This window comes from Rhineura floridana, chromosome 4, assembly GCF_030035675.1.
Source record: "Rhineura floridana isolate rRhiFlo1 chromosome 4, rRhiFlo1.hap2, whole genome shotgun sequence".
NCBI lineage: Eukaryota > Metazoa > Chordata > Lepidosauria > Squamata > Rhineuridae > Rhineura > Rhineura floridana.
In genome coordinates, this window is record NC_084483.1 from 169907424 (window position 1) to 169919576 (window position 12153).

The 12153-nt window shown below is 38.8% G+C and overlaps 1 protein-coding gene across 1 annotated transcript in view; it reads right to left on the minus strand.

Annotated features, from left to right (window-relative positions):
• Positions 1-12153, minus strand: part of SPATA17 (spermatogenesis associated 17) — a 135682-nt gene that overhangs the window by 74633 nt on the left and 48896 nt on the right. Inside the window, exon 6 of the mRNA XM_061625188.1 lies at positions 4537-4660. Coding sequence (XP_061481172.1) covers positions 4537-4660 — 124 coding nt within the window. The remainder of the gene's footprint in view (positions 1-4536; positions 4661-12153) is intronic.

Here is a 12153-nt window from a genome sequence, read left to right on the forward strand (position 1 = left end):
CTGACTAATGCAGAATATAGTGGGACTATTACTTCCCTTGACCTGGAAACTATAGCTCTGTTTATGCAGCCCAAAACCACGTTTGCCTTTTTTGCCGCAGCATCACACTGCTGGGTCATGTTCAACTTGCGATCCACTACAATTCCAAGGTCCTTCTCACACGCACTACTGCTAAGCCGGGTATTTCCCATCCTGCATTTTGTTTTTGTGGCCTAAATGCAGAATCTTGCATTTGTCTTTATTGAATGTCATTTTATTAATTTCAGCCCAATTTCCTAGTCTATCCAGGTCCCTTTGGATTTTATTCCTGTCTTCCATTGTGTTAGCTATCCCTCCCAGTTTCGTATCATCCGCAAACTTCATAAGGCTTCCCTCCACTCCATCATCTAAGTCATTGATAAAAATGTTGAAGAGTATCGGCCCCAGGACAGAACCCTGTGGCACTCCACTCGAGACCTCCTTCCAGTCCGAAGCAGAGCCACCGACGACCACTCTTTGAATACGGTTTTCCAACCAGTTGTGAATCCACCTGACAGTATTTCCATGTAGTCCGCATTTGACTAGTTTGCTAATCAAAAGGTCGTGAGGGACTTTGTCAAACACCTTGCTGAAATCTAGATAGATGACATCTACAGCATTTCCACGATCAAAAAAAGAGATGAGATTAGTTTGACAGGATATTTTCTTGACAAACCCATGCTGGCTCCTTCAAATCACAGCATTGTCATCTAGATAGTTGCCAATGGAGTCTTTTATTATCCGTTCTAATATCTTTCCCGGTATTGAAGTCAGACTGACCGGCCTGTAATTCCCCGGATCTTCTTTTTTACCCTTTTTAAAGAGTGGGACGACGTTTGCCTGTCTCCAATCCTCCGGCACCTCTCCCATTCTCCATGATTTCTCAAAGATGATGGCAAGAGGTTCTGAGAGTACATCAGCAAGTTCCTTCAATACTCTGGGATGCAGTTCATCAGGCCCTGGAGATTTGAACTCATTTAGGTTAACTAGGTATTTCCTGACTATCTCCTTATCAATCTTGAACTGCAATCCCGACCCCTTACTGAGATTGCTACCGATGCAAGGTTGCACACTGTTCCCTTTTTGGCAGAAAACGGAGGCAAAATAGGCGTTGAGCAGTTCTGCTTTTTCCTCATTATCTGTCAACATTTTGCCATCCTCATTGAGCAGCAGTCCCACCGTTTCCTTGGTCTTTCTCTTGCTTTCAACATATCTGAAAAACCCCTTTTTGTTGTTCCTTGCTTTCCTCGCCAGCCTCAGCTCATTCTGGGTTTTAGCTTTCCTTACGCTATTCCTGCAAGCCCGAGCCGTTCGTCTTGTCCTTCTCCTGATAAAGGTCATCCATCAGGGCGACCAAGGCCGATTCAGTCCCATAACCAGGCCTGAACCTAGACTAGAATGGGTCAAGATAATCTGTTTCATCCAAGAGTACTTGCAGTTGCTGCGCCACAACCGTCTCAATCACCTTCCCTAAGAAGGGGGTATTTGCAACCGGTTGGTAGTTGTCACAAACCAATGGGTCCAGGGTGGGCTTTTTCAGGAGTGGTCGAACCACCGCTTCTTTCAAGGTGGCTGGAACTACTCCCTCTCACAATGATGCGTTTACCACTCCCTGGATCCACTCAGTCAGACCCCCTCGTTAAGCTTTAATAAGCCAAGAAGAGCAAGGGTCGAGAGGACATGTTGCTGGCCGCATCATCGCAAGCACCTTGTCCACATGATCAGGCTGCATCAACTGAAACCATTCCCAAGAAGTTGAAGCAGACGTTGCACTGGACACCTCATTGGGGACTACAGTAGATGTGGATGGGGCATCAAGACTGCTACGGAGGCGAGCAACTTTACCCTCAAAGTGCCTTGCAAACAATTCACAGTGGGCCTCCGAAGGGTCTAAGACTCCATTTCCTGGAGCTGATGTCAACAGACCCCTGACAATACGGAAAAGCTCCACCGGATGGCCACTTGAGGATGAGATGGAGGCAGAGAAGTGGGCCTTCTTCGCCGCCCTCACCGCCACACAGTAGGCACGGTTATGATGTTTTACTCATGCCCAATCAGGCTCACAACACGTCTTTCGCCACTTGCACTCTAGCCGTCATCCAGCTTGTTTAATTGCCCTTAGCTCACTGGTGTACCAAGGTGCAAGACGGGCTCCACAGTGCTGGACAGGGCGCTCGGGGGCAACCGTGTTGACAGCCCGATGCGCCTCGCTGTTCCACAGCGTGACAAGGGCTTCAACAGGGTCATCTGCTTTATCTACTGGGAACTCCCCCAGGGCATTCAGGAATCCAGTGGATTCCATTAGGCTCTGGGGGTGGACCATCTTAATCTGTCCACCACCCCTGCAGGGAAGGATTGGAGCCATAAGTCTAAACTTCACTAGGAAGTGATCTGACCATGACAATGGGGTGACATCTACCCCTGCTATCTCCAGACCACCCCTTCCTCCATCTGGAGCAAAAACCAAGTAGAGGGTGTGCCCTGCCCTATGTGTTGAGCCAGTAACAAGCTGAGACAGCCCCATGGTTGTCATGGAGGCCATGAAGTCCCGAGCCAGAACACTAAAGGCAGCCTCAGCATAGACATTGAAATCACCCAGCACTACCGTTCTGGGCTCCTCCAATGCCACAGCCGAGATGACCTCCACCAGCTCGGTCAGAGAAGCTGCTGGGCAGCAGGGTGGATGGTACACCAGCAGCAACCCTAGTTTACTGTCTCCTCGGTCCAACACCAGGTGCAGGCCCTCACAGCCATCTCCAAGACAGAGTGGTTTCCTGGTGACAGAGATGGAAGTTCTGTAGACCACAGCAACTTCTCCCCCCCATCCCTGCAGCCTGTGCTGGTGCTGCAGTGAGTATCCAGGTGGGCAAAGCTGGGTCATATCAACCCCTCCAACCTCACCCACCCAGGTCTCAGTAATACACACCAAATCGGCACCTTCATCCACAATCAAGTTATGGATGAGAGTGGTCTTATTATGTACCGATCTGGCGTTAAACAACAACACACACAGGCAAGTGAGCACAGCAGATGAGCAACGAGGAACCCATCCATGAGAGGAGTAGCAGCAAGGAACAAGGTGCAGATAGCTAATACTTGCATTAACCTGCTGCATACCTGCTCACAGTGAATGTGGAATACACTGCAATTCTGCAATTACATTTGTGCCTTTGGGGACTTGAAGTTTTAGTTCTTAAATTATTAAGTAATATTTCAATGAATACATTACACTTCAAAGATGAACGTGATTTTTACATGTTACTACATATTGCACTATTTGTTTAGTATGTTTGAAGATTGTCTCTAATTATGGGATGAAAGATTTTTAATTTTTAAATTAACCACAAACTCCCCCCATGCTCTATCTTCACTGAGATGAGTTTTATAAACTCTTCATAATATTTGGAGGTAATTATGTATCTAAATTAAAGTTTTGAAACAATGTGAAGCCTTTTTCCAGAGAAATTATTCTTTCTAGGAGTAGATGAATAATTCATTCTTAATAATATTGATTTATTAAGTAGTCTTTTCTTCTGTTTCTTCACAAACAAACCTTGATTTCACTAAATTTACAATTAAAATAACTAATTTCTACTAATCAGTTCACTTTTCCATAATTACTCACCATACAGCTTAGGTAAACAAACTCCAACATTGCTTGTCCATGATTGATGTGACACAAATGAAAGGGGCTAATTTTTTTGTGGCAAAATCATATGGTATTGCCTTTGATCCCTGATTGGAAGAATGACACTTGCTAAGCAGAAAGTGAGCATGCCTAAAAAGTCTAATCATCAGTAACAAATACCCCTTTAAGACTGAAAAAATGGTGCTTGCATTTCCAATATAGACATATAAACAGACATTTATTGCAGGCAAAGACCTATTTGCACTGATGATCATAAGCAGGGATTAAAGAGGGGAACACCTGTCATACCAAACAGTTCTTCAGAATTACAACAAATCTTCTGAGAAGAGTAAATAGTCGAAGCAGAATATATTCAACCACAATGCTTGCACAATCACGGTAAAATTTGTTGCCCCAGGAAGATCTTTCTGGAAAGATTTTTTACAGATAATTCACACTTAAGAATCTATTTCAAAACATAGCAGAGGAATATAATTCTGATTAGCTCAATTAAAATTGAAAAAAACAAAACCCCACCTCAGTTTAATAACTGGTTAGTTCTTGACAAGTGAAACAACACAACAATAAGACAGTCAAAATGAGTTTTTAAAGTGAGGTTATGCCCTTTGTGTTGTGTTATCACAATGGCAGATCAAATTGCTGACTTGGATTCTTTCTGCCAGCCATGTTGATGCCGCCTCTGTGAAGCTGCTGTCACACAGCAGTCATGGTACCTGCTCTCACCTATAGAAATGCACTAAATTGAACTTGAAGTAGTGGCTTTGTGATATCTTTTCAACAAGTCATGTCCCATTCAGCCTGCTAGTTTATCTCTGTCAAGCTAGGGGCCCTAGTGGTTTGCATGAGCTGTCAGGGACAGGTACACCAACCTGCATAGTGCTAAGGAGGTAATGCATCTTTCGGGCGAGGTAATCCTTTTTCCTTTTTTCCCTTTCGAGGGCTTTTTTCAGGTCTTCTTTCTCCTTCATCTCGGCAAACTCTTCTAGTTCTTTCCTGTATCAAAACATTTAGCTGATTACAGGGCCAACATATAAATATGTTAGTGATTTAAAAATTCTTTCCTAGCCCAACTTCCCTAGTGATGATATGCTGCCATTGTCCACTGTTTACTTCAATCAACAACATCAGAATCTGCCATATTTAGAATGCAGGGCTAGTACTATTAGAACAAAGGAATTAAAACCACATTTAACCAATGTGTTATTACAACCTTTCTGGGTGACCCAGAGTTATGTAAATGGGAGTTTGAAGATTCATAGGTAATTTATTTATTTATATATATTATTTATTTACTTATTGCTTGATTTATATCCTGTCCTTCCTCCTAGTAGGAGCCCAGCACTAAAAACACTTCAAAACAAAAGCACTAAAAACACTTCAAAACAAAAGCACTAAAAACACTTCAAAACATCATATAGACTTCAAAATATATCAAAACAAAACATTTTAAAAAACATTTTAAAAAGGTTTAAAAACATATTTTTAAAAATAAGGTTTAAAAACATTAAAAATCAATTCAAACACAGATGCAGACACATACACACACACACACATACACACATATATGATTTCACTAACTTCTAAATATGAAATGATATTTTAATTTAGGGGAAGACTTAAAGATATGGGAAAAACTGCTCCATATAGTACTGAAGCATGAAAGAAACATGTAGTACTGGTATGCAAATTATGTGCATGATAACAATTTGTAGCCACCCTAGTTACTACACAGTGATCTAGAAAAATATTGTAGGGTGGCTACACATACTCAGCACAGCACACTGCATTTGTACCATCATGAATTAGACCAATCGTCTAAGTTCAGCACTCTGCTTACTGACAGAACTCAGCAAGTATGGGGAAGCTGCAAGCAAAGAACTATGCAGTATCTGTTGTTGCTGTTGAATAAGCCTTTGCCCTCCTTTCTAAGTCACAAGTTTACAAGTATACAAGTAAAGGAATTAAGGGATTGTCAGAGAGGGTCCTATAAAGACTGCACATTTATTGGAACCATAATTCTGTGGTAGATCTCAGTTAACAGAATGGGAAAGCTCTCCAAGGGACCTTGGAGACCGGCTTCTAGTTAGAGTAAATAATATTGGGTTATATGAACCAATGGTCAGATTCAGTATTAAGACAGAGACTGGATCCATATTTGCCACAAAAGAATTTTCCAAATAAATTAATCACGAGAAATATTGCAGACATTTTCTACCCTCTGAATTTGTCTCTATGATTTTTTTATTAAATTACTAATTCTATTGCAAATTACTGAAACCTTAATTAAAAATATATCATAGATTAAATGTAATTGCATATTACTGAGAGTAATAATGTATTACAGTATCACCCTCACATACGTATACCCACAGTAGAAGTTAGCTTGATTAACTTTTGTTGTTATTGGTATTAAGGAACAGCTAATTCAAATTAACCTTGTGTGTGAAAGACATAAATTTTGTTCAGTGATGTATGTAGATTTAATAAATGTTAATTAGGTAAGTTCTGACCTTTTTCTGGGCATCTTACATAAAATACAGCTTTAAAAATAATTTAGTTCCTGTAGGGTAAATATTTATAAAACCTCAACATTTTCCATATTAATTAATATCAGGGACTGCAATCCACATCTCACTCAAGTTAACTGCAAAACTCCCATTGATTTTACTGACACTGGTTTGAATCAATTATGGAATTTAACAGCGGGACCCAGGACCATTGTACATGCAGAGGAAACATGCAGAGGGCACTTCTGCATGCACTCCAGGGTTTCACCAATTTCCCATCTGACTGCATACCACCCACGTCACATTGCACACAGCTCTAGAGGATCCTGTGATTCTCAGGAATGACTTTTCAGGGGGACACGAAGCTATAACAGGAAGGTGGGTCTGCAAAAAACTCCAGTACACATGTGGAAGACCATGCATAGTCCTTTGGATCCCAGCCAATGGATCTGATTCTAGGTAACTGATCAGTGCCTGTTAATGATTTAGAAATCTGAGTGTTATGTGTGTCTTCATGTACATAGATGGCAATCAAAAGTTTTAGAAGAAAAGATAAAAAGTGGCAACAAGGAGAGAATTTGCAGTGAGAATACTAAGGTTGACTTCCCCAATGGTAAAACTTTGCTTAAATGGCTGGCAACTCATGCAGCTATCCTGAGGCCTCAACAAAAATAGCACTCTACTTTTAAACTCAGTTTCGCTCCGATAAACATGTACTCCCAAAGTGATAAGATAATGAGTTAAAGGGTTATAATCTCCTGTTATATGACTGTGAGCCAAAGGAAATGAGCAGAAGCCACATGTGATATTTCTGGACCTGGGCTGTACCATTTCATACTACATGTGGAAAATTGAATGCAATCACCTCTACGCACAGAACAGATTTGCCATTTCCCTGTATGGTTGGAATTATTTCATATGGAAGGGATAGTCAAACTGACCACCCCATGCACACACAGCCCTGTAATATGAAATGGTTCAGCAGCAGATATGTCTCATGGAGCAGCTGATTGCCTGTTTTAACTCTAAGAACTAATTCACATGTATTCACCCATATCTAGCTACTTCATACAAATGGCTCTACCACAAGGGATGGCATCTGTGAATCAAAAATGATGTGTTTTCAGAAGTGCATATGGTAAAATATTTGAAAGAAGCAGCAACAGTCCTTGGGAGAACTGCCGCTCTCATGGTCCCAGTGGTCAGGATAATGGAGCATGAGGGTCAAAAGGAAAAACCCTCCTTCTTCTACTCTTGACATGTACTTCAATTGATTTTATTGTTTTTAGAGCTTGTGTTTTATTGTTTTTATCCTGTATACTGCGTTGATGGCTTTATGCTCTGAAGCAATATATTAATTTATTTACTAAATAAATAAAATAATACTGCTGCTCCCACCACCATCACTTAAATGTAAGGCAAGGAAAGGACAGTGTTTTTTTGTGGGGAAGAGCTGGCAACAGATACAGAAAGGGGGAAGCTACGAATTCTTCCTGGGCTCAGATTTTGATCCAAAATAAAGATGAATTTGGAAGATTATATAGTTCACCTACCATTTGAGGTAGGCTCATAAAAGCTAAATGTCATTGCCAAGCCTGGTTTGGGAGACCTTTGCTGGCATCTCTGTTGAACTGCATATTAGCTGACATTTATATGACTCTTACAGCACAAGCTCCATTATATGACTCTGATAACACAAACATATTCCCCTGTACATGACCATAAGATTGCAGCCCCAAGTAATTTAAGATACATGAAGGCAGGCAGATTTTTATGATTAAAGTTTTTTCCTTTCTCTCTCTCTTTTTCATCAGTTACTGACTTCTATGGTCCCAGCATGGTTAGAGACACATCAAATATGTATTAAAAGGCTAAACACAAGATGCACTTTCAAGCCATGTTAAAATAGGGATGAAAAAATCTGTCAATTTCTGTTCTCTCAGTTTTTTATTTTTTCAATCTTAAATTCAATTCTCTACATTTCTGCAGTAACATGCAATTTTAAAAAATCCTCATAAAAATCTTCATTTTAGTGCGATTTTCTTCTACTAAAGACATTTTTGTATGCAGCTTTTACTAATGTACATATATTTGCAAGCAATATTTCCTATTATAATGCATTTTATATGTTATTTTCACCAATGTCTTTATTTTTATGGATATTTCCCTCTAATATATTAATTGTTGTAAACATTGTTTGGTTGAAGAACTGCATCACAACATTCAGATAAGTGCAAATTTTGAAGGATGGCTGTGTATTGATTTTCATATTGTTTTGAAAAGTGCAAATTTGATAAATTCCTCTTTAAAGGTGAACCATCCCTAGAGTCAAGCTTGTGAGAAGTGTAGGGACAGTGGATTCCATTGCATTTCAGAGCTATTCAAATAGTCATAATGGTCATATGATAATCAGTTGACTGTGGCCACCTAAAGACGAGAACATTTTCAGTCCACCAGAATTATAGGTATTTTCAGGTTCTAGATATCTCAAAATCTCTAGATATGGTAGATTTTTAGGTTTATTTTAATGCTGTTGTGTTCTAATGCATGTGTTTTATTTGGATGTTGTAAACCATGCTAGGTTTGCTTGTTGATAAAAGGAAGGATATAAATTAAATAAATAATATTTTCAGTATAATGAGATAACTTTTTCAAAAATGTAATGTGGCAATAATTTTGCTATAGACATATAAATCACTATTCCAAAAACCTGTATGCTCTGGCCTTTTAAAATTTCCTATCAAAATATTAATCCATAGCACATAATAGAGTAAAATGTAAAGCAAATCACATGTTTTTCTTTAATATGTACAAGGCAAAAGCAGAACAAAACAAAAGTAAATTAAAGATAGGACAAGATGTATTGTTCTGTTTCAATCCCTGGAATGTTTTCTTTTTGTTGTTGCTGTTTACTGTTAAAGGTTTCTAATACAATATTTCATACAAGGTTACTTATGAAACATACTGACGTTTAAAAATCACCATGCTATGTTTTTGCAGCAGTGTAATTTTTCCCCAACATAAGATTAAATTGCAAAATAAATGAATTACTTAGAGTGGCATGGCCCCCATTTTGCCACACTCCTCTTGAAAATTGCTTATTAATATGAAAAAAGAAGTTGGAAGATAGCCTGTTTTACTTTATGCATAGTGTTTGGAGGCCTTCAAGCCTGCAGGACTGAACTTGCTGCACGTTTTAGATTGTATTGGCAAGAGGGTACACTGACCTTTCTGACCTGCATCTCAAGGCTATTATTAATCGCTAAGTAACCTGGTAAAGCAAAACAAATTTGTTTCCATTGAAAGGATCTCTATCTGTGTCTGAGAATTTGTGCTGTACCAAACCAACCTCATTAACTGTGTCCACTTTTGACAAAGAACTAGGACTTGGAAAAACTGGTGACCTTTCTTTGTCCTTAAGGAGCAGATCTCAGAGCTGTGACATGTGAGTAAATAAGCATTTTTACAACAGCATTAACTAACATAAATAAACATAAATTCTCAGGTTTTTTTAAAGCAATTACACCTGTCAACATTGGTACACGTCTCCTACTTTGTAATTATTCTTTTCATTGCAGATTTTTCTCGTCAGCCTCAGTGTCATTGAAAAGTGGCTAATAACATATCTATGAACATATGTTTATAAGTTCTTCATTTCCCCCCAACTTCTTTTCAACAATTGTAAAAGCATGCATTGTCCAAAAATGAGTAAGTGCTGGACAGCACGGAAGAAAAATATTTATACACTCTCTCACAAACACATATATAAATTTAATTATAATAATGATATCTAAAATCATTTACTTTCATCAAGTAAACTTGACTATAGTTATTTGGAATGGTTGATTCAGTACCATAATTTGGAAAAATTAAATTACAGTTGTTAAAATGCAGAACTTGGCAGCAAATACTTTTATTATGAAGTATTACTTCAGCATAAATGCTGTATCATTAGCATTACCTTTCTTCTTTAATATCTGGTGCTAGTCTACAAATTCTTTCTCCTTACATCAATTCCAACATTTTACCTATGTCTAATAGCCACCCTGAGAGTTATCGAACTAAAGAGCAGGTTATAATTTTTAAAAATAAAAATAAGTAAACAAACAGCCTACATTTTTGTAGCTCATTTTCTGTAAGCCCATCCTCACAATATATATCAATGCTAAACTGGCGACAGAGAAAAAGCAAAAATAGTATATTTTGTTAAACCAGTAATATATCTTATATAATATTTGATTCAATTCTGCAGGTATGATCCACTAAGTGACAATTACTACCATGAGCGCAGCTACTATTTGCATTATAATTTGCAAGAATAAATTATGAGAAACACTATAATTTATAAATATAAAGGCACCAGGCAAAAACATTTCTCCCAGGTATTCGGTTCTTACGTTTGGCAAGCTTTTGGAGGTTTTCTGTTTTGTAGCCTTCCTAAGAGGGGTTGCTCCATCACCATATGTACTGTTTTTGTTTTTAACTTTTTATATATTTTTAATCTTTTACTTTATTTTAATTTTATTTTTTATTAACTATACGATGCTTTGAGTGTGTATATGTGAGTATAAAAGCAACTAACAAATTTAATAAATACAACAATAAATAATATGTATAAAAGTACTGTATGGGTGTCAGCCCTTGGTTCAACACAGTGTTCTAGAACAGTGAATAGGCAAGAGGAGAGGGATCCCTCTCCTTCTGCAAGAATTCTAAGCTCTGTAGCACATTCCAAGCAAGGAAAAACAGGCTTCAGGTTGGAAGGAGTACAGGACTGTGACTGAATGAGAACACTTTCAAAGAACAATAGTTAAAGAAACCCAACTTCTTCAAGTGGGTTCTTGATACAGTTCCACATATGGATAAGCAGTAATCCACCAAGGAATGTAAGCAGGAATCTAAAACTGCAAAAGGGACCCTGAACAAAAAGGAACTATTTTAAATGCAAGAGTTTTAATTTATGTCACACCCTACTATAACTGTGCTGTTATAGTACCAATTCCCAAGCAGAAGAGACCCACAACTACCTGTGGATTCTTAAGAGTCCAATAGTCTCAAAATTAATCCTAGAAATATATGTTACAATGTAGCAAGATTTCATAAGAAAAAAGCCTCATCCTGAACCAGTGTAAGCAAATGAGAGGGCACCAAATACTCCCACTCAGTTTCAGTAACACCTCAGTTAACAAAGTAGATGCGTTCCTGGACATAACTTCTTTAACAGAAACTTTGGTAAAAGAGGTAGGAATAACATGGAATGATTAAGGATAGGTTCCTACACCCGCTCATAGATGTTGGGGGCAACTTTAAAAGACAGATGGTAGGGGCAGCTTTAAAGGGTGCCTACCTGGCACCCACCCCTTCGCCCTCCTCCTCTTCTGAATTATATTGGATCCTCCCCTCCCCAGCCCTGGGAGAAAGCAAGAGACCCCTTTAATGCAAAGCAAACACACAGGCTTGTCAGTTTCACCCTAGCAAAGCAAAGGCACAGGCTTATCAGTTTGTTGATAGCAAAACAAGGCATGGGCTTGAAAGTTTCAGATTAAAGCAAAGGCACCTGCTAGCAAAGCAAAACTTGTCAGTTTCACCCTAAAAAAAGTCTTACTTAAAATGAGCTTCCTTCCTGGAAAATTCCTTAACTGAGGTATTACTGTATTCAATAAAAAACCATATGTGCCAAAAGACAACATAGCAACTATGTATCTGAAGTGGGTTTCTAATGGATAGACATGCTTAGGACTCAAATGGGGGGAAGACAAGGTAGGGGACAGTCCTGACCCTAAAGAAAAATAACAGAGGATCAAAACAGAGACTGCAGATGAAAGCACACACACATTTCACTTTGCTTTTTTTCCAAAAGCTGACTTGGTAAGAAGGGTAGCAGAGCCACTGTTTTACAGTGGTTGTGATCCTATTTCTGGGGTGAGTTTTAAAGAATAGTATTGGGTGATTAGTATGCTAGATCCAAATTGATATGGG